This window comes from Suricata suricatta, chromosome 13, assembly GCF_006229205.1.
Source record: "Suricata suricatta isolate VVHF042 chromosome 13, meerkat_22Aug2017_6uvM2_HiC, whole genome shotgun sequence".
Classification (NCBI taxonomy): domain Eukaryota; kingdom Metazoa; phylum Chordata; class Mammalia; order Carnivora; family Herpestidae; genus Suricata; species Suricata suricatta.
In genome coordinates, this window is record NC_043712.1 from 63,743,885 (window position 1) to 63,765,932 (window position 22,048).

The window sequence follows — 22,048 nt, forward strand, 5'->3', positions numbered from 1 at the left end:
TTTTCCTTTACGATTCAAAGGATGGACCCTGCAAATACAGGCCCGAGCATTCTGCTGCCAATATCACTGCCTTTCAGACCATCCCTCGGAAGGAGAAGATCCTCATGATGATACTGAGAAAAATAGGGCCTGTCTCTGCAGCTATAGATGCAAGTTTGGATACCTTCCGGTTCTATAAACGAGGTAAGATTTGTCAATGTGGGAATTTAGATAGGAAAATTGGAAAACCACCCTAACAAACAGCAAGAGCAACACTTTGGTATGTGGAATTCAATGTAGAATTTTGGGGTGTGTGGATTTACCCTAGTTGTTCATTCTGTACACATAGTATTTATGTCTGCTGTTTCTGTTTGCCATGACTTGACCCAAATCCCCATGATTTTAAGTATATTACAGATATATTTAAAAGGCTACATAATTCAATGGGTAGAGTTTACTTTACTTTTTTCCAATTGTAGACTGTAAAACCTTTTAAAGAATTTTGCTACTGAAATTAACACTGGAAAGAATCTTTTGGCTCAAGTAATTTTATGTTCTCTATTGTTTCCTTAGGCTGACATCCTATAAATAGAATAATAAGCTTTTGATGGGTGGTTTTTAAATACGTCTTGACTATTATTTTCAAAAGAGATTGTGACAGTTAGTATTTCTCCTGGTGTTAGATGAAGGCCTAAATCCTCACCCTAGCTAAACAAAAATATCTGACTTTTATATCTCATCTGAATTCATATCACAACTGAATTTTGAAATGCCTCCCTTACTGTGGTTGATAGGCTGGGTTACTATCACATGTCATGTGGGAATCCTCATGCCATCATTGAATATTACTCTCCAGGCATTTATTATGATCCAAAGTGCAGCAGTGAAGACCTGAATCACGGTGTCCTGGTGATTGGCTATGGCTTTCAAGGAAAAGAATCAGATAACAAAAAATACTGGTTTGTCAAGAACAGGTATGAAAATGCAGGAATACTAACTATTGAATTTGAAAACCACAAATATTTTTTGGAACCAGCGTTTGGATGCAGGTCCCCAAACTTGAGCACACTTCTGAAATCCCAGCAATGTTTAGCCCATCCAGAAGGGAACACAGACATAGTCATCTGATGACAACATTGAGATACTGCCTCAGGCTGGCTAGGGTCCTGATATGATTTTGGTACCACTGCATTTCTAAACGGGAATTTAAAAAAATTTCTATAACACATCCGGGTCTCAAAATTTTCCTTCCCTACTCAAGTTGCAGCTTTGTGGAAGGTCTGGAAATAAAATTCTATGTTGGGTTAGAACTCAACCATAAGGAAGAATGGCCTCTCCTGATTTTTTCTGACTCTGTCCTGGCGTCTGATGCACTGCTCAGTATCGAATGTTATTGTTCAAAAAGATATATGTTTTTGCTAACTTGCAATAATTGGAAAACCCTGTATATTTTTCAGCTGGGGCACTGACTGGGGCATGAATGGCCACATAAAAATAGCCAAAGACCGGAACAACCACTGTGGAATCACCTCCATGGCCAGCTTTCCTATCGTGTGAGATGGTGGTGAGGAAGAAGGCCTTGACTGGCAACAGAATCTCCAGAAGCTGAATTCTACTGTAAAGTTGATCACATTTTATTGTGTTGGGTATGACACTTGAATCACTGAAGATCCAAGTTGTGACTGGATTCTGTGACTGTTTACACTGCTCTTTAATCCCTGCTGTAATCAATGGTATGTGATTATATTCCACAATAACTTTTGAATGTTCATGTTTTAATTTTTTAAATTTATTTTTGAAAGAGAGACAGGCAGACATAGTTTGAACAGGGGAGGGGCAGAGAGAGAGGAAGACACAGAATCTGAAGCAGACTCCAGGCTCTGAGCTGTCAGCACAGAGCCCAGTTCAGGGCTTGAACCCACAAACTGTGATATCATGACATGAGCTGAAGTCAGATGCTCAGCTGGCTGAGCTACACAGGTGACCCTAAATGTTCATGTTTTAAAATGTTGTATAAAATTTTTACCTTTTAAAATAAAATGTACTTGCATATGTTGGGGTATGATTCTGTTTTTAATACATAAACTTCTTTATAGTAAAAAATGCAATGGTTTTGGAAAAAGGATGAAATGTCTTCATTTCCTCTAAAATTCTTCCAACTGGCTTAAGAGTTTAGTTGACATGAGACAAGTTAATGGGAGAAAAAAACCTGTCAAAGTTTTATTACACAGGCTGGGAGGCCCAGTAAGGAATTTGAGCCCCCCAAAATGACCAAGGCAGGTAGGGGTTTTTTGGGGGCAGTTTTTATACATTTAGACCAAGATAATAATTTGTGAGGAATTGGCAGGAAAAAGAGAAAAGGTATGTGGGAGCTCTAAATTGGAATTTGAAGTGGAATCTGAGCTGAGGTTGCAGATGAGCAAAAAAGTAACAAGACTTGTTTCTACAGCTTTCTCAGCTTTGAAGCCCCGTCTCTGCTGATAAGGATGTCTCTACATCATAGTACAGGGAGGGGACCTTCCATATGGGACACTCATTTCCTGTTTTCAGGAGGGACAGACCAGGACAGCCTGGGTGTCCTTGTATCAGCTCTGTCCCAAGTACCTTTAATTCAAGACAGTCAATATCCCATGTGGCACAGTTTGGGATGGCCTCCCTGGGCCCCCATAGTTTCTTCATCTGAAATTCCCCTGGAACTTTACATACTAACTAGCTAAGTAGGTGACCATGGAGAGATATCCAGTTTAAATTGAGTGGTAAGTGGGGCACCTGGGTGCCTCAGTCGGTTAAGTGTCCAGCTTCAGCTCAGGTCATGATTGCACGTTCATGTGTTTGAGCCCCGCGTCAGGCTCTGTGCTGACAGCTGGGAGCCTGGAGCCTGCTTCAGATTCTGTGTCTCCCTCTCTCTCTCTGCCCCTCCCCTGCTCATGCTCTGCCTCTCTCTGTCTCAAAAATAAATAAAACACTAAAAAAAAAATAAAAAATAAATAAATAAATTGAGCGATAAGAAATCTACAAAGAATTTTAAAAAGCATAAATCAGCATGAGGATGAAAACATGGATGAAAGAGGGTGGGAAGTACAGGCTTCCAGGCATGGAATGACTCAGTACAGGAATCAAGAGCTCAGCATAGAGAATATAGTCAATGGTATTGTAATAGTGATGTAAGGGGATGGGGGTAGCTACACTTGGGGTGAGCACAGCATAGTGCATACAGTTGGCAAACTACTATGCTGTGCACCTGAAACAATGGTAGCATTGTATGTCATTTATACTCAAAACATTTGAAAAAAGAAAAAAAAAGCAAGAGGATGAATAAACAGAAGAGAACAGATTTTCCCACACCTCATGAAACCAGCCCCACAATCCTAGAAATAGATCGGCCCAATTAAATGTTTCATGTATCTGATGGAAAATATTAATTCCTTTTATAAAGCAGATTTCAGTTAGATATTATCTATCTCATTTGGTTTACATAAAAGTAACATTTTCCACTGATGATTGCATGAGTTTCCCATTGGGCAGTCAATGTATCTAGAACTTGATGACTTTGGAGACCCCCAGGGGCTAAGCTGTTACCTTCTGACTGGATGTTTTCAAAGCTTCCCTAATAGTAATGAACCCTTCCTTGTTCCATTATCATAGACAGATATAGGATTCCCTTTTCTAATTCACAATCTCTGAAGCTTAGGAAGAAGACCTTTAATGTTAATGAGAACTTGGAATTCTGATGTATTATCTGATTTTCTATGACTTTTCAACAAACGTGTGTGTGTGTGGCAGAATTTTATAAACAAATGCTGCCACTAAGCACAGTGACAGAACAGCCAGGTATCCAAGTCCAAATGGTTCTGACAATTAGTTGGGAACCCATTATACACTTTGTTGCCAGCAGGGGTGCTGGGTAGCTGAGTTCTTAAGCATCTGACTTCAGCTCAGATCATGACCTCACAGTTGATGAGTCCTAGTCACACATCAGGTGAGCTTGAGCCCCAGTTCAGATGAGACCCCGTTTATCTTTCTCCCCCGCCCCCTGTCCCTCTGTCTCTGCCCTTCATTCACTTGCTCTCTCTCTCTCTCAAAAAAAAAAAAAAAAAGAGCAGTGGTTTAGAGACAAGGTTAGGTTGAAACCTATACTTTTCAAAGTCTGTAATGTTAACTGATACTGTTAAAGTTCACCTATCTCCATTTTTCTTGTGGACCTGTCAGTCTTTGAGAGCAGCACACGTTTTAAAATAGCTGATTTCAGAGACTTCCGGTTTGGCTCTGGCCACTTGAGAGCTTGGTTTTGTCACCCAGCCAATAAGCCCAGATTTTTGGTTCGCACTGTTAGGTGGCCTGTTCTTGGTTAATAAATTTCCTTCCTCTGCAACTTTCATGGAAGATTCCCAGTTTCAAAGTTGAGCTGATAGATGGTTTTGTCTTTTTAATCCAGTCTCTGTTCTGACAGTGAGTCAGTTCAGTCAAATTCATTTCAGGAAGAGGCAATGCAGGTATGTTCTTAGAGTGAGGCCTCTGCTTCAAATAATCAGGTGACAAATAAGAGGCAATTCTATGGCAATGCAAGAAAGATAATGGTTAATAAAAAGGATCAAGTTATAAACAGGTTTCTGAGTTCCAAGGGTAGCCAGTTGAAAAAGTTTCTAGATGCTGGGCTTAAAGCATCTTCAGACGGAATAAGAGAAGGTAGTGTCAGGCTGACAACTGTCCGAGTGGCTCATAGAGGAACAGGCATGAAGATTGTCTACACATGAGCTGTCGTGGTGATTTCTCTGAAAGTTACATCAAGTTTATATTCAATTTGCAGGACTTCATGAAAAAGATAGTTTCAGTTATCCAGTGATTCCAAGTCAAAAGGATAGAAAAAAGCAGAAAACGTTAGTTGGGAGACATGTAATGAGGCTTTGGAGGAAACGAGAATAAATTAGGATCTCATTGAGTTCATGGTGAAATCTATTAGACTCTAGTATCCACAGCAGTGTGTTATTGAAACATAATTTTTCTTTCTATAATCACCCTCAGTTTTACCAAGGACAGCCAAATTAAGACCAATTTGTTTGCAAAGTGTAGTTTTTTTCTTCTTCTTTTTTTAAACTTGGCCTGATGTTGAAATTGCTGTAATCATAGCTGATGAGAAAAAAATTTCTTAGGATTCTTTACTAATTAATGCTCCCAAGCACCTATTTTCTTCATCCTGCTAATTCATCATGAATTAGTTGTCTCTTTGTCACAATGAATGAAAAGTGCCTGCCTTGCTTATAGACTCAGATATAAGTATCAGGCTGTTTTTCAAAGGGGCTTTATTGGCTCCGTAAAGTTTGTCTGAATTCCTTCAAGCAGTCTGGTCATATCTGAGTCTGTGCAAATCTCCTCTTAATATGACATTTCAGACAAAGTCTTGGTGATGTAACCAGTGTTTCTAAATGTGTCCTGTTTCAAGGAGAGCAGATTCTTATTCAATTTATGCAAATTAACATATTGTCATGAAAATATGAGAATACTCACTGAAAGTTTTTGAAATCTGGACAGATCACACAGGGAGAAAAAGTTAAATGTCTCAGTCTGTTCACACAGGCATATTTCGTCAAACAAACAGCTGTAAGTCATAGCTTAAGAGAGTTTCTCTAATACAGGAGAAAACATTTAAAATCACCAATGTTTAAAAAAAGTTATAAAATAAGAAGCATCTTCCATTCATTCAGTCCATGTTATTAATTCTATGTGTGCTTGAATCCAGGTCTTCCCTTCGTTCTGGAAATTCTTACCCAGTTCAGCTTTTGATCTTAAGGTTATCAGAAACCTGTACTCAAGAGTTTCTTCCATCAGTCCCATTACAGGTGAAACACATTTGCAGAAGCTTTTGAAAAAGCATCTGAGTAAGTCTGTCTATAAATGATAAAAGACTTAAAAATGTCCAAGGTTAAAGATCTGATGAGAGATCATGATAAGACAGTTGAAAAGGGAATTGTTTTTTTTCTGTGACACACAACAGTAACATCTCAGGACATATCAGATTTCTAAGAGTTGCATACAATTTCTAAAACAATTATTTTACTAACATATTTCTACACAAATATAATCTAAGGGTGTTAGTATCCCTTATTTGACAATGCTTTCTGTGTAATTTAACATAAGAAATAAGCCTAATTAATATAATATCTTCCTTTTTATAAAGAGACTAAATCTCTTGTAAATGTTTCATGGCTCCTCTGGAATATTTTAGTTGTATTGTGGTCAAAATACTTCATTTTAGAGTTTGATTTTGGAAATCTGTGTTACAAAAAATCAAAGTATTGGAAAATATGATTAAATAGGATTACAGATCATCATGCAACAATAATTTTTATCTATTCAAGCCAAGTGACAATAAAAGATTTCTTTCTGAAGAGAAGTGAGCCTTTATTCTCTTGTTACACAAATAAGGTGGGTTGAATTGGTTGCTTTTTTGGTGATTAGTAAGAGACCCACAAGTCCAATATCCTCACCCAGCTCATCTGACTCTTCCTTTCCTCACCTTTGGCCGAGGCTGTGGCATCAGCAGGAGCAGCAGTGGTGGCAATGGCTTCAGCAAGGGAAGGTGTAATTAATCAGTCTACAGAGACAAAGCCAGGACCTGCTTGTATCCATTGATGATAGAAAGGGGCAGTGATGCAACAATCAGGTGACCTATCTGCAGACAGACACTGGCAACATTTTGGACATCCTCCAGGAAGTGAGAATGCAGTTTCCTCTTTGATGTCAAGCATTTCAGGGCTGCCATTGTCAAATACCTGCTGGATGATCAGCCCAGAGGAGAAGTGGGAGGTGCTCAGCATGTTCAGCTGTGTGGCTTCGCTGGCACCCCACTTTGTCTCCAGTCTTAATCAGCTGCAGTTCACTCAGGATTGCAGTGGTGCCCCCTGGAGATTTTAGTAGTGATGCCTAAAGCCTGGGAGAAGGTCTTCTTTGACCCCAGACAAGTGTTCTGGGCTAGTACAGTGATTTCACATGGGGCTACAGCACCAACATGGGTAGCAACCGGCACCTTCTCAGCCAGAAGCATGTCCCTGATCTCGGTGAGGTCCTCCTTGGTGAGCACAAGGCCACATTTACCCAGATATGAGGCAACAGTTTCTCCAGAGCTAGTTGTTCTCCAGATGCCCTCAGATGGCCTTGTACATCATGATGCTCATGCTACAGCAGCACCACAGGGTTCCCATGGAAACACATGCACATCTACTGCATCTTCATGGAACCCACATGTCTCCTCCCACAATGAAGGATGACAATCCCAAAGGTGATAATCTGAAGGAAGTACTTGGACTTCTGGGTCACCCCGTCATCCCTGGACATCATGGAAATTATCAAGAATTACCACACATAGCTTAAAGAACAGGTCATTGTGATGAGGAGGCCTGGAGGAGGAGAGGAGGGACGAGAATAAAAATTTTAAAGGCAAATATGCAGATTATACAATAGTGAACAAACCTTAGCTCTTTTAATAATAATCTCATAAAGATGAAGCACAGAACATTTATATTTCTAGGCCATTGGCCATTAAAGGTATGAAAAACCTTTGGTTATAATTTTTTATAATAAGGAACCTAAGACTCTTTTTAAAAAATGTTTGTTTATTTTTGTGAGAGAGAGACACACACATACAGAGCATGAGTAGGGGAGGAACAGAGAGAGAGGGAGACACAGAATATGAGCAGGCTCTAGTCTAGGAGCTGTCAGTGCATAGACTGACTCAGAGCCCTACCTCACGAATTGTCAGAGCCAGTCGGCTGCTTAAACGGCTTAAACGGCTTAAATGGCTGAGCCACGCAGGTGCCTCAAACTAACACTCTTAAGAAAGTGTTTTGTCCTTTTTAACAGAGAAAAAATCTAAGTTATAATGTTGCATCAGTGTACTGTTGATATGAAAACTCATTCTTAAATAAAATCTTATTATATAAGATTTTGGTATAGCTTACAAGAATCCAGGAGGGTTTTTCTTCTGTTTGGATGGCATTGTAGCTGGTGACAGCTGCTCATAAAGTCCTTCCCAGAGAGGAAATGGCACACATTCTCTTCTGAAGACCATGAGGTCCACCTGGTCTTCTGGTGGACAGGTGTGGCGAGCCTTACCAGTTGGTGGAGGCCATGCCTCTTTCACCTGTTGGTGAAGTGCTTCAGGTGTACTAGAGAGTCCTCATCTCGAATCAGAGCATCACATTGTTCACTCAGTCATGATTGGAAGATTTAGGGATGGCAGTAAGATTGAACAACCAAACACTATTTCAAAAGCGATCAATCCATATCCCCTGTTTGGAGTATTCGGGACCTTATTAAGGGACAGAGGCGATGTTTTTGGCCATTCATGGTTAGTTTCTTGATATTTTCCCTAGAGTCTATCTTCTGTCTAGAGTTTTATGTTCCATTTGCACTGATAATTCAGGATGATATATGATATGAGTACCCCAGAGTTTTTGCAAGCAGGTGGTTTATACATGCTGTAAAATTAATTTCTTTGATTCAATCCATAATGAATGGAAACATGAGGAATGGAGGTTTTAATTTCTTTAATACCTGCTGTGGCATCAGCACATCTAGTCAGAGAGCATGAGCCCATTCACTGAGCATGCAGATGGTGACCAAGCAGTGAGAATAACACAGGGCTGGGGGCACATCTATCAAATCCATTATTCAACCACACAGAGCAGTGTGGACCTAGGAAGACTTGCTGGAGGAGGTTAATTTCTTCCAGAGATTTCCCAGGATTTACAAATAGTGCACTGGGAAATAATTTGGTCTGTAATGTTGAGGATACCTGGACAAAACCCTCTTTTAGGGCCCTAATTATCTTCATTAGGTCCAATTTGGTGGATGGTAAGTGTAAGCCACAGGGTCAAAAGAAAGAGTGCTCTAAAAAGTCCATTCAGCCACTGTATAATCCATCTGATAGTTGTTTGACATCTTTTTTTTTATCTGATTCTACATTGTAGGCTGTGGGGCATTTCCCAGGAAATTAATACTATCAGTCAGGAATAAACGTAGAATTACCAATTGTGTGGTGAAAGGACAAGGGGGTGTGTTTGGGGTACATGCCTAGCAGCTCTGTCAACCCTATCATTTTCTAAAGATACCACATCAGCTTTCTTAGTGTGTGTGGAGCAGTGAACAATGATGATTTTAGAAGGAGGATGAATAGCTGTAATAGGTGAGCAATTATAAGCCTTTTCATTAAAAGCGCTTGTTTGCAAGAGATCCATCACATTGTAGAGAGGTGCTATGTTTTATGAACTTGTAAGAGAGCAGGCACCACATGGGGAGATATAGGTGAATAGGGGGGCTTAATGTCAGAGTGCTGACTTGTCTGGTGGAAGCTGCAGCCACCAGGGGATAGCATGGGGACATACCTGATCCCACAGCATCTGATGGGCATGAGAAATATGCTCCTGGTTATATCTGATGGTGAAAATGATGTCCCAGGTGCAAGCAGCAACACCATTCTTTTCATGTACTGTATATGAAAGAGCTTGTCAAAATTAGGAAAGCTAAGAGTTGGGATGTGGACATAGACAGTTTTAAGGCTTCAGGGAAGGTTAATGGCTCTAAAGTCCATTGATATCAAAGGTTTATCAAAAATTGCAAGAATTGGGGATCCTTTGGAAGCAGTGGCCAGCTGCTCCTAAAAATTTATGTAACTCTGTTTTCATTTTTGGGAGAGGGATGGACAAAATTTACTCAAGAATATTTGGAGTGTGATTTTGAATGCTCTGAGGCGTGTCTTCAACAGGTCACAGCATCCTAAATAGAGAACAGTTGTTTGCACTCTTTGGAGTCTAGATGTAGAGCTGCATAAGCTGTCTGCCTTGTTTAGCTAGTGACCTTAAGAGAATGAGGGAGTCCATAAGAGCTCCTGGCTTGATTTGATTACAGAGTAAAAGACACCAGCAGGTATTGTAACAGCAGGGAGACTCAGGTACAGGTTACAGCATCTAGCTGGACTTTAAGGACTTGGGAACTCTTTTCTTTTATAGTTTATTATCAAGTTGGTTTCCATATAACAATAGTGCTCATCCCAACTAGTGCCCTTCTCCATGCCTATCAACCCCCTACTCCTCTCCCCCATCTCCATCAGCTCTCAGTTTGTTCTCAGTAGTCACAAGGCTCTCATGGTTTGCCTCCCTCCCTCTCCCTATTTTTTCCCACTTCCCCTCTCCCATGGTCCTTTGTTAAGTTTCTCTTGTTCCTCTTATGAGTGAAAATATATGGTATCTGTCCTTCTCTGCCTGACTTATTTCACTTAGCATGACACCCTCAAGTTCCATCCATGTTGCCACGAATGGTCAGATTTCATTCTTTCTCATTGCCATGTAGTATTCCTTTGTATATATAAACCACAACTTCTTGATCCATTCATCAGTTGATGGACATTTAGGTTCTTTCCACGATTGGCTATTGTTGAAAGTGCTGCTATGAACATTGGGGTACATGTTTTCCTATGCATCAGACCTCCTGTATCCCTTGGGTAAATCCCTAACCGTGCTCTTGCTGGGTCATAGGGGAGTTCTATTGTTCATTTTTTGAGGAACCTCCACAAGGTTTTCTAGAGTAGCTGCACCAGTTTACATTCCCACCAACAGTGTAGGAGGGTGCCCATTTCTCTACATGCTCTCCAACATCTAGAGTCTCCTGATTTGTTCATTTTAGCCACTCTGACTGGTATCTCAAGTGAGGTGATATCTCAGTGTGGTTTTGATTTGTGTTTCCCTGATGACGAGTGATGCTCAGCATCATTTCATGTGTCTGTTGTCCATCTGGATGTCCTCTTTGGAGAAGTGTCTGTTCAGTGTCTTCTGCCCATTTCTTCACTTCTGCCCATTTCTTTGTTTTTTGGGTGTGGAGTTTGGTGAGTTCCTTATAGATTTTGGATACTAGCCCTTTATTGGAAATGTCATTTGCAACTATCTTTTCCCATTTCATCGGTTGCCTATGAGTTTTCTTGATTGTTTCCTTTGCCGTGCATTTTTTCCTTTTTATCTTGAGGAGGTCCCAATAGTTCATTTTTGCTCTTGATTCCCTTGCCTTTGGGGAAGCATTGAGTAAGAAATTGGTGGAGGTCAAGGAGGTTGTTTCCTGCTTTCTCCTCTAGGGTTTTGATGGTTTCCTGTCTCACATTCAGGTCCTTCATCCATTTTTAGTCTATTTTTGTGTATAGTGTAAGAAAGTTACCTAGTTTCATTCTTTTGCATGTTGCTAGGACTTGGGAAAATATTGAAGAAGACTCAGAGTATCCTTGGTGTATGCCAGCCCAAGTGAATGTTTTCTTTTTGACTGTGATTGCACAAGAAACCGGGAGTCAGGGCGCAGAGGGATTTAAACAAAAGCTGCTCAGAAGTCTTTTCTGTAAACCAGCTCTATCAGGAGGAATGATGAAGAGCATCAGCTGGACTGGGGAGCACTGGGTGCCACGAAATTATGAAAGAGATTGTGAACCTTAGATCCTGTACAAATTGATGGATAGGGTTTCCCTCTGAGTCACATTTGTCTTCTTTCTTTATGGTCAAGATTGGGGTGGTATAGGGTCGGGTGGTAAAGACAAGGATGCTGTGTTCAAGGGAAACTCTATTACAGGGATATCACTTGCTCTGAGTCTCTAGAGGGAGGGTGCTGAGCCACAAGGGAAAGTATGGTTTCCCCTCCCAAGAAACGCACCCAAGTGCTCCTAACGACTCCACTTCAATCGCATTTGTAGTCCAAAGACTTTTTTGGGAAATCTTTTAAAGATCCATACTCTTCAGAGGTTTATCTCAGGGTGAACCTCCAGAAAAGATAGCAGGACACTTGGGACTAGGCCTGAAGGTGAAGAAACAAAAATGTCTTTCTTTTTCATTGCAATTTACGTTGGCATTAAATGTAGATAACAAATCTTTACCAAGAAGGTTTGCAAGTGAACAGCTGGGAAGTAGCAAGACCTGGGGAATGTGAGGAGGGCCTGAAGATACTGGGCTGGCTGGGACACAGGCAGTAGACAGATCGCCTCAAGATTCTGACAGCCTGAAGAGAGTCAGAGGTGACAGGTAGAGATCAACCCTCTGGGCAGATGGGAGAGAAAGTCACACCAACATCAGTCAAGAAATCTAGTTCCCCAGCACCTGTTTGAAGGTTTCTGGTAGGCTCCCAGGGGTGACTGAGTCCTTGCTGACCCATCATTAAAGGGGGAATTGTCCCTCAGGAGAAAAGTGAATTTTTTTAGGGTTATGGGACTTAGGGAAAATTGTTTCTTAGAGTTTCCTTTATTTTAAGTGCAGGACAATTTTTTCTCCAATGTCCTGTTTTATTTGTAATATCTGCAATTGTTTGGAGGTAAACAGGGAAACATCAGAGTGGGCTTACATTCATTCTCCTCATTTTTGCCTTTCCCAAGATTCAAGTTCTAAAACAAGAATTGTTGTTTTCAGTTCTTTTCTTTTATTCTTGTTTGCTCTCTTGCAGCTATTTTCAAAGACCCAGGTAGCTGCTTCCATTATTTTGTTTAGTGATTGCTTTCTCCAACCAACCTTACTATAGTGGTTTTTCTTTGTTTTTCCCTCTTTTATTTTTATTTATTTTTTTAAATAATAGCTTTTTAAAAAATAGTTTATTGTCAAATTGATTTCCATATAACACCCAGTGCTCTTCCCCACAAGTGCCCTCTTCCATTACCACCTCTTTTCCCCCTCCGCCTTCCCCTTCAACCCTCAGTTCATTTTCAGTATTCAATAGTCTCTCAGGTTTTGTGTCCCTCTCTCTCCCCAACTCTCTTTCCCCCTTCCCCTCCCCCTGGTCCTCCATTAGGTTTCTCCTGTTCTCCTGTTAGACCTATGAGTGCAAACATATGGTATCTGTCCTTCTCCATCATGCTAAGCAAAATATAATGGTTTTTCTTAATAAACATTTTTAAAGTTTATTCACTTAGAGAGAGAGAGAGCGAGCAGGGGAGAGAGACATACCCGGAATCTGATGCAGGCTCCGGGCTCTGAGCTGTCAGGACAAAACCCAGTGGGGGGCTCAAACTTACAAACTGTGAAACCATGACATCAGCCAAAGTCAGATGCTTAACAGACTGAGCCACCCAGGTGCCCCTTGTTTGTAATATCAGGGAGGAAATTTCCCACTGAAGCAAAAATTAGAAGATTTCTATGTTCTGGGGCTACCAGACTGAAAATAGTGTGCTTTTTAAAGTTTGCATATGGGGCACCTGGGTAGCTTAGTTGGTTAAGCAGCCAACTTAGGCTCAGGTCATGGGTCTGGACTAAGTTTGTGGGTTTGAGTCTTGAGTTGGTTTCTGTGCTGACAGCTCAGAGCCTGGAACCTATTTCAGATTCTGTGTCTCCCTCTCTCTCTGGCACTTCCCCATTTGTGCTCTGTGTCTCTCTGTCTCAAAAATAAACTATAAAATTTTTTCAAATAATAAAGTTTGTATAAAATGCTTAACAGGTGCTTTTGGGTGTTCCTCTTCTGTCTGGGTGTACATTTGAACCCTAGACCAAATCACTTTGGAGTAACAGGCTTCATCCTTTGGTCCTATTAACACTTGAACAGTTGAGCCGTCACCTGGTTATTCCCAGGAGGGCCAGAGAGAGAGGTTGCGGCCCTCTGTGTCCCCTGTAAGGGGACCATTTGGCCTGCCCAGTAATAGCCATATACTCATGGGCTGGAAGGACTCCCCTTAGCAGCCAGTGAAGGTGTCTGTGAGTTGGGTTGTAAAAAGCTACAAGATGTTTAAAATTTCTCTCTCAATTTGGTAGGATCCTTGAGAGCAGAGGTAAAGGGACTTTATAATTGAAAAGGCCTGTTGCTGTCCATGGGACGTGAATTCTTTGCAATCAGGGTCCAGGAAACACCCTCAAGGACAAGGTACAGGAATGCCTGCAACTGGCAGAGCTTGATCACGAAGCCCCAGAGACTGAGCAATTGTACGAACCATGGCACGAGCTTTACCACCCTTCCTGGCCATACCTGCTAGAGTTACCTCTTGACACTCAGCATCTACAGGAGCAAACTGTATTTCCCAGGCCAGCAGGCCACACCGAGGTACTTTCTATAAATCTTATAAAGAATCAATAGTTAAAATAAGGACTGGTTGTTCAAGGCTTTTTCTGGGAGAGTTGGTGTTTCAGATTTAAGGAAACTGCCTCAAGAGCTGGGCTGGGTTTTGAAGGGAAAGTTTCCAGACCAGGAGTCCAGAGATCCAAAAGACCTGGAGGGTTAGGGACAGAGGGCTGGGGATGAAGGAAATATAAGAAGGAGGACTGATGTCAGATTTGGTTTTTAATTCTTGTTCTAAATCTGATTTTTTGGGGCATTTGGGTGGCTCAGTCAGTTAAGCGTCCAGCTTCAGCTCAGGTCATGATCTTGTGGTTCATGGGTTCGAGCCTCGCATTGGGCTCTGTGTCTGACAGCTAGCTCAGAGCCTGGAGCCTGCTTTGGATTCTGTATACCCCTCTCTCGCTGACCCTCCCCTGCTCATGCTGTCTCTTTCTGTCTCTCAAAAATAAATTAAAAACATAAAAAAATTAAATATGATTTTTCTTTTTATTAAGAGACTCCCTAAGGCAAGCCTTATAGTGGTTTGTGTTTTCTTTTCATTTTGATCCTCCCCTAGATACCAAGAAGGCAGCTGCTAAGAAGGAGAGCTCTCTAAGAAATGTTCTAAATATAGAAAATTTTCTAGTTTGGAAGATCTGTTGCTTCGACTGGCAAGTGGGATCACCATTAGTATATTTATTTTAATAGTGACTCACTCCAATAAGCCTTTTATGAATGGAGTCAGAGATAAATTTCCGGGTTTAGAATAAATCTCTACCCTGTATGTAAGAAATGTCTCTGGAGAGGGCATGGATGAGGAGGCCCTCATGATCCAAAGTTTACTCCCGAAAAGAGTAAGAAAACAAAGACCTTTGAGCAACATCCCAAGAGCAGGAGTGCCAGGATGCCCACGAGGACTCCAGGCTCCGATCACCTGGCCTTGGTCCCTAGTGAGACTCTGCTGCTGTATGTATTTGGAGCCTGTCCACAGGGACAGCTCAGGGACTCGGGGACAGGCTGAAATTTCACCAGTGACAGGTGCAGTTCTGAGGCTCAGTCACAGCCACAGGTCAGGGGTGTCCAGGAGGCCTGGCAATAGATGGGAGACTGCCCATTTAGGGCCTGGGATGTGGCCTTGCCAGCCCTGCCCCCTCCACCTGCCTGTCCTGCAATTCAAGGAGCCATCTTGTGGGCTAGGCCTCTATGCCATGGACCCCTGGGCTGTTGGGGCATATGATGCCTGGGTTCCTAATTATCCAAGGGGAATTCCTGACTGCTTCAGTGGCCCCAGGGTAGGTGAGCTAGAGGACCAGGGACAGCCCTGTGGAGGGGGTCCAGCATCTCTCTGGGGACCCATATCAACTAATTACCATGTATTTTGCATTGGCAGGTGGTTCATGAAAAGACCTCACAGGGATCCCCAAGAGGGTTTTCAGCATACCCTGCCTGTCCTTTAGTCCTAGCATTTTTGGTGAAAATCTTCTGGAGGGTTAAGAACAGGATAATCTAGTCTAGTGGTTCCTCTTTATTCGGATTAAAGGTGGAGCAGGTGGAGGAAGCAGGGCCCAGAGGAGGAGGTGTTATCACTGTGTCAGGATGAGATGCCCCTGGGTTATGGAAGAATCTGGAGAGGGCTGGCAGTGCCCCAAACAGGGGATGTGCTGGGCAAGGCTCAAGTCCTTTCAGGGAAAGGGGCAGAGGGGAGGAGTGTCCGGGGAAGGCATGGCATTTTGTATTGCTCCTCCGCTACCTCCCTTAGGTAGGGATTCTTCCCTCTCAAGCCTTTCTCAAAACCAACAGAAAAGAGTTATTTCCAGGAAAATATGGCTTAATAAAAGGAGGAAAGGCAGAATGTAGAAACAGCTTTTTCCTCTCCACTCTCTGTGTTGCGGATTATTATGTTTCTCAGTTTCCAACATGCTTTTATTCAGCTTTAAATAAAAAAATTTCAGAAAAACATTTATTTCAAGCAAAAAATATTTATCAGGAGACCATGAATTTGCCCTTTGACAACCAGTTTTGCTTTCCTTATAAACAGATTCCATATGTCTAGACTAGCAGTTGACGACCTCCTTCTTCAGACCTATGTCTATGAAACACCCCAGGGATCTCCCTCATGCGTTGTCTCCAGCACTTCTCTGCTCTGGGACAGCAGTGGTCAAAGGGATTCCGTGCAGGGGCTCAGAGTCAGGTCTGGGCCAGCATGGCCATTCTATAGTCCTCCTAGTGTGGAGCCTCAGCAGGCTCCACAACATCCTCAGCCTCAGTTTCCTCAGTGAAGACATGAAGCAATAATTAGATTTTCCTCAGAGGATTCTTGTGAAGATTAAATGAGATAATACATGTCAGGCACGAGCACAGAGTAGGGCTAATTTAATACTGCTTCCTTGTGAGGTCACAGAAAATCCTTCCAAAGGTTGCGCTTCAATCAGAAAGTACATATTTGAGAATTTGATCAGAGGCAAACCCTCTTGATTTCTTTACTTTCTGTGAGCCAGATCACCAGATTAGTGAAATGAACCATAAAGTATAGTGGCTAAGTAAGCTTATAGGGTCCCAAATACAACTACTATCTATGCTTATTGATATGGTGGAAATAAGCAGCAACAGGAAGCCTGCTTCAGAAAAGCAGCTGGGAAAGGAAAGCCTGACCTTCAGGTTTTCGGGGTCACCAGTGCCTGCAGCCTGGGTTCACTCGAAACCACAGGGCAGCTCTCAGCAGACAGAGTGATCCAAACTCAGGGTGAGCTCTTGGGAAGCCTGCCCACCCATCAGGGTCTTACTCTCTTCTTCTGTAAATTATTTCTAAAAATACTCCACTGATACAGAATTTAAATAGCATTTAAAATTTTTTAAAATAGCAAGAGAATAATTAGTTACTGATTTCACATTTTATTTGTAAGTCAATCAAAAAATTCCCCAGATTCCTAGTCCATGTTCCTGAAGTGCAGTGTTAGAACATCTCCCAGGGAAGCCAACACGTGCACACTTGCTAGGAAGGAGCAGAAGATAGAGAGGCGCAGGAACCGAGTAGTATCCTTTGGGGGAAGAGATGTTTTTTCTTCTGTATTTGACTCTTCTGTTTGGAAAGACTGTTTATGTGAGGACATCATCTCTACTAAAGTATATGCCCCTGTCATTTCATACTAAAAAAAAACACAACAGCTTCCAATACTGCTTGCTTTCAAGGATTTACAATATGTTTATACTTTGCAGGAAATCTGTCAACAAAGTAACTATTACTTCACTCAGACATTTATTGAGGGTAGAATCTTGTTGAGTACTCCAAATTGTGGAGACCATGAGTCTATTAGTAGAAGAAATACATCATTTCAGGGCAATTTAACAAGAAGTAGAAGAGACGGCCACAGTGAGCACTTGTGATATCACTGTAACAGTCCAAGTCCCCCAAATCTCTATGCTATCCAGGCAGGAAATGTCTTATTTTGCATGGTGTAAAGTCATAGCTAGTGGTTTCTGACTAATTGTCCATGAGTGTTGGGCTACTTAGTCCTTCACAGTGTTGGCCCTCAACTCATTGTCCCTTTATCCCATTCTGAAGGAGCACCATCACCCACATCATAATCTTTGTTATCTGCCATTCTTTACTGCTGGCCCTGAATGGCATTTCCAGGCTCATCTCTCATCCCTGCCATGAACACCATGAACAGTGCACGCTGCTCTAATGACCTGATCTTGCTCTTCTTTCCATCCCACGTCTTTGAATGTCTGGTGGAGTCCAGATGTTTCTCCCAGTCTCCTATGAAAAGGCAGTAGTGGATTTCTTCTCTGTGTTTCCACAGCTTCTAGACTTCAAAGTTATCAGGGTGCCTGTTACAGTGTTTATAATATTTTGGTAATCCTGGCTAAGCTGAGCTCCTCAAAGTCACGTTCATGTCTACTACACCATTGAACCCAGTATCTCAATGACTGGGTCAGCAGGTGCTTGATTAATAAGAAAAGTTACATGTTGCACTAACAATATGGGCACCAGAGCCAAATGATGACTTACAATTCCTTTAGATTTTGACATTTTTTTGATTTGCAATGTATACCCATGCATAAAGTTGCTCTCATTTTGGTCACATTACAAAGGAGTAAATGGAGTTTTAATCTTCACATATATGTTTACATATTTTTCTGTTTCTTTTTCCAACTAATAATCTGTGACAATTCATCTAAGGTGTGCAACTTTACTTCCACACCATACATGAAGAAAGAATTTCATGAATAAATTAATGTTCAAGCAAGTGCAGAAAATGTTTTAAATTATTTAATAGAAAAAATGCTTATAACATGGTTAGTAATTATTAACTGCATTCAAATGACCAGAAAATTTCAAATATATCAGCTACTTATTAAGATGATCATTCCACTTGGTTTCACTTTATCAGCGACAAGACCAATTACTTGCAACTTTTGCTCCAGACATTCTACAATCCAGGAAACCATCATCATCATCATCATCATCATCATCATCATCATCATCATCATCACTTTTGTAGTAGTTGTCAACAACTTGTGATATGTTGGGCATTGTTACATGGTTTACATATATCACTGCATTTCCTTTCACAGTCACCTATGCCTGAGAGAGTCTTTGAATCCTTGCTGCACTTCCCAATGCTGAAAACTTGGAGTTGGTGAACTTTAAGTTAGTCTCTATGCAAAGAATAAAAAAACTGACATGATGTGAAACCAGAGTGATTGAAAGCTCAGGTGCTTTAAGATCCCTCTGAAGAGCAAAAGACAGCTAACTCAAACTAATTCGATTTTTTTTTAAAGTAGAATTTTGGAGAAGATTCTGGGATGTTGACAGAGTTAAAAGCAAAGCTAAGGAAACCGATGTCAGGATGGAAACAACTGGAATCCAGGGCAGATCTGGTATCTAAGTCGCAGGAACTATTCAGCAATGTCGTCAGGGCTCAGTTACTATGATAAAAGAATTAATACTGTATCTTTAATCATTGCATCATTCCGCTTCCAGATAGAAAAACCTGGAAGACAGTGTCTTGTCAATATTTCACCTTGTGTCTATGGGAGGGAAAGGCATCTTAATATAGCCCCACCAAGACTGCATGTAAGGGGGAAGAAAGAAACTACAAAAAAAAAAAAAAAAAAGCACACTGCTCCTAACAAGACAAGAGGAAATGGATGCTAGTGAAAAGGGAAGGGGGTGTTACTTTCCACTGACTGTTCAGGGGACCCCTCTCTGGCCATGACATTTAAACCAACACAAGAAGGACAAGAAAGGGAGACAGCAGCAGAGGAAAGGCTGAGGGAATAGTGAGTGCAAAGGGCCTGGGGCAGAAGAGAGCTGGGTGTGTCACATGAAACACACCAAAAGGAAGGGGGATGCATCTGGCACCAGGGTCTGAGCCTGATGGTCTGGGGGAGAATGTGCCTGAGGGGACCTGATCAGAGAGGTAAGTGGCCTTACAAACCTAGATCAGGAGATTGGGTTTGGTCCAGGTGTGTTCAGCAGGTGGGAGCAAGATCTGACTCACTTTCGGAATTTCTCTCAGACTGCTCAGAGAGACCAGATAGAAGGTCATCTTTGAGATATGATAGACCTTGGGGTTGTCCAGGCTCAGTTACCATGTGAGCCTTTGGCAGGAATGCAAATAGAGGCCCCCATCCCTGGGTAAATACTTAAAGGATAAAGTTAAATCAAACAAACAGGGAAACATGTCCTGCCTCCTACTTATGCAAACACACTGCTCTGACCACCTGGTAGGAGGGACTGGTTAGCATTCAGATTTCTAGAGTTCCCTGCTGCTTCCCCTCACCCTCCCTCCCAGCCCTGCCCACCAGCTCTTCACAAGCCTGGCAGCCTCACCTGTAAGGGGTCCATAGCCATGGACACCCCAGCCTCACCTCTGCATCCAGCCACACCAGCCTGCCTGTGGGGGGCGGGGCAGGGGAGGAGGGCACACAGGAGACTATTCCAAGGCAGGAGCCAAAATTTAGGAAGCCCATGGCCCCTGAGCCTCACTCCCAGGTGTTACTGCAGGACGGCCTCACTTCCTTAAATTTGGGCCTCATTTACCTGTTACTACTTCCATGTCCTAAAAAGTTTACAGGGAGCACTCTGGCCTAATCTCCAGGTTCAAATTATACAGGTTGTTCATATAAATGCTGAAAGGTAGAAAATGAATTTAACTAAAGCACCTGAGACTGTCAGTAAGGTCCACTTTTCACCTACCTTCTAGGCTCTATAACCTGGCGCTGCAGGTCAGACATTTTTATGCAATGTTCTTTAGACGCGTATGCTAGAGTCCCACCACGAAGACCTTTTAAATCATACAGCCCATTGCCTCTGTTTTTAAAATATCCTACAAGAGGGCCACCTGTATGGCTCATTCGGTAAGTATCTGACTTCCACTCAAATCATAATCTCATAGTTCATGAGCTCGAGCCCTGTGTAGGACTCTGTGCTGAGGGCTCAGAGCCTGGAGCCTGCTTCTGTTTCTGTGTTTCCCTCTCTCTGTGCCCCTTCCCCACGCATGCTCTGTCTCTGTGTCTCTCAAAAATAAATAAACATTAAAAAATATTTTTAAATATCCTACCAGAGTGGTGTTGATTGGCTCAGTCGGTTAAATGTCAGACTCTTGATTTGGGCTCAGGTCATGATCTCACAGTTTCGTGAGTCTGAGTCACATGTCGGGCTCTGTGCTGACAGTGTGGAGCCTGCTTGGGATTCTCTCTCTCCCTATCTCTCTGTTCTCTGTTCCTTCCATGCTTGAACACACACTCTGTCTCTCCCTCTCTCTCAAAATAAATTAAAAAATTTTTAATAATAAGTAAAATATCCTACCGTACGTCGAGAAATTAGAATAATGACTTTAATTTTAGCTAGTACTAGCCACCCACCTCACTTCATAGAGGACACAGGACCAAAATTGCCCCTAGGCTCTCCTACAAATGATCTGCAAAAGACCAATATTCAGAGGTTAATAGAAGCCATGTTTCAAGTGTGTACCGAGAAAGAAGGATTTTGTTAAAATGCTTCACACAGGCTTTACAAAGGTACAAATCTTTTGATTCCCATTTCACTGAAAATTCTTTCTGATATAAAAACAAAAACAAAATCATTTAGTTTAAAGGTAGGCCAATCCCTTGGTATTCAATCTATAAGCTGGTTCTTTGGGAAATTAAAAACAACCGTATGTGTCTTCCAAATCTCCACAAGACCTGAAATGCAACCCTAAAAACAAGTCCATGTCCACATATATTTACTAATCCCCCAAACTCACCTATTCCTCTCACAGTGTTTGTGAACATTGTAAAACAAGGATATTGGAACAAATTTTCCAGTACTTCAGGAAAGAAAGAACCATTTTCATTATTTTGTAATGCTTATTTATTTTTGAGAGAGAGACAATGTGAGCTGGAGGGGGCCAGAAAAAGGGAAAGAGAGGATCCAAAGCAGGTTCTGCAGAGTGAGCTCAGAGCCCAATGTGGGGCTTGAACTCATGAACTATGAGATCATGACCTCAGCTGAAGCCAAGAGCCAGTCAGTTAACAGACTGAGCCACCCTGTCACCCCAAGAAGGATCCATTTTAAATGGTAATTACTCTGAAACTCTAGAAAAAATAAGTGTACATTATTTTCTCTGTCCTTATATTATTAATCTTGTCTTTAAATGTAAAGACAGCCTAGAATCATCTGAGGCTGGGGGGCAGGAAGAAGGGAAAGGGGCCTTTCAAAAAGTTTTACTTACTTACTCCATTGTTTACTTTAGAGAGCTTTTAAAAATACAAACAGCTACCCAAGAGAGACAGAAATGCTGATGCATAGGAGCACATGTACCCCAATGTTCATAGCAGCACTGTCAACAATAGCCAAAACATGGAAGGAGCCTAAATGTCCATCACCTGACGAATGGATCAAGAAGATGTGGTATATATTCACGATGGAGTACTACATGGCAATGAGAGGGAATGACATATGGCCCTTTGTAGGAAAGTGGATGGACCTTGAGGGTGTCATGCTGAGTGAAGTAAGCCAGGCAGAGAAGGACAGAAACCA

The 22,048-nt window shown here is 41.8% G+C and overlaps 2 protein-coding genes and 1 pseudogene across 3 annotated transcripts in view; 1 reads left to right on the forward strand and 2 right to left on the reverse strand.

The window, feature by feature from the left end:
- The window catches only part of LOC115277004 (cathepsin L1-like), a 4,076-nt gene extending 2,381 nt beyond the window's left edge, over positions 1–1,695 (forward strand). For both annotated transcript variants that reach the window (XM_029921111.1, XM_029921112.1), the window contains exons 6-7: positions 836–953; positions 1,437–1,695. In XM_029921111.1, coding sequence (XP_029776971.1) covers positions 836–953; positions 1,437–1,536 — 218 coding nt within the window. In that variant the 3' untranslated portion in view covers positions 1,537–1,695. The remainder of the gene's footprint in view (positions 1–835; positions 954–1,436) is intronic.
- DAPK1 (death associated protein kinase 1) overlaps positions 1–22,048 on the reverse strand; it is a 470,647-nt gene that overhangs the window by 164,483 nt on the left and 284,116 nt on the right.
- Positions 6,379–7,311, reverse strand: LOC115277002 (annotated as a pseudogene).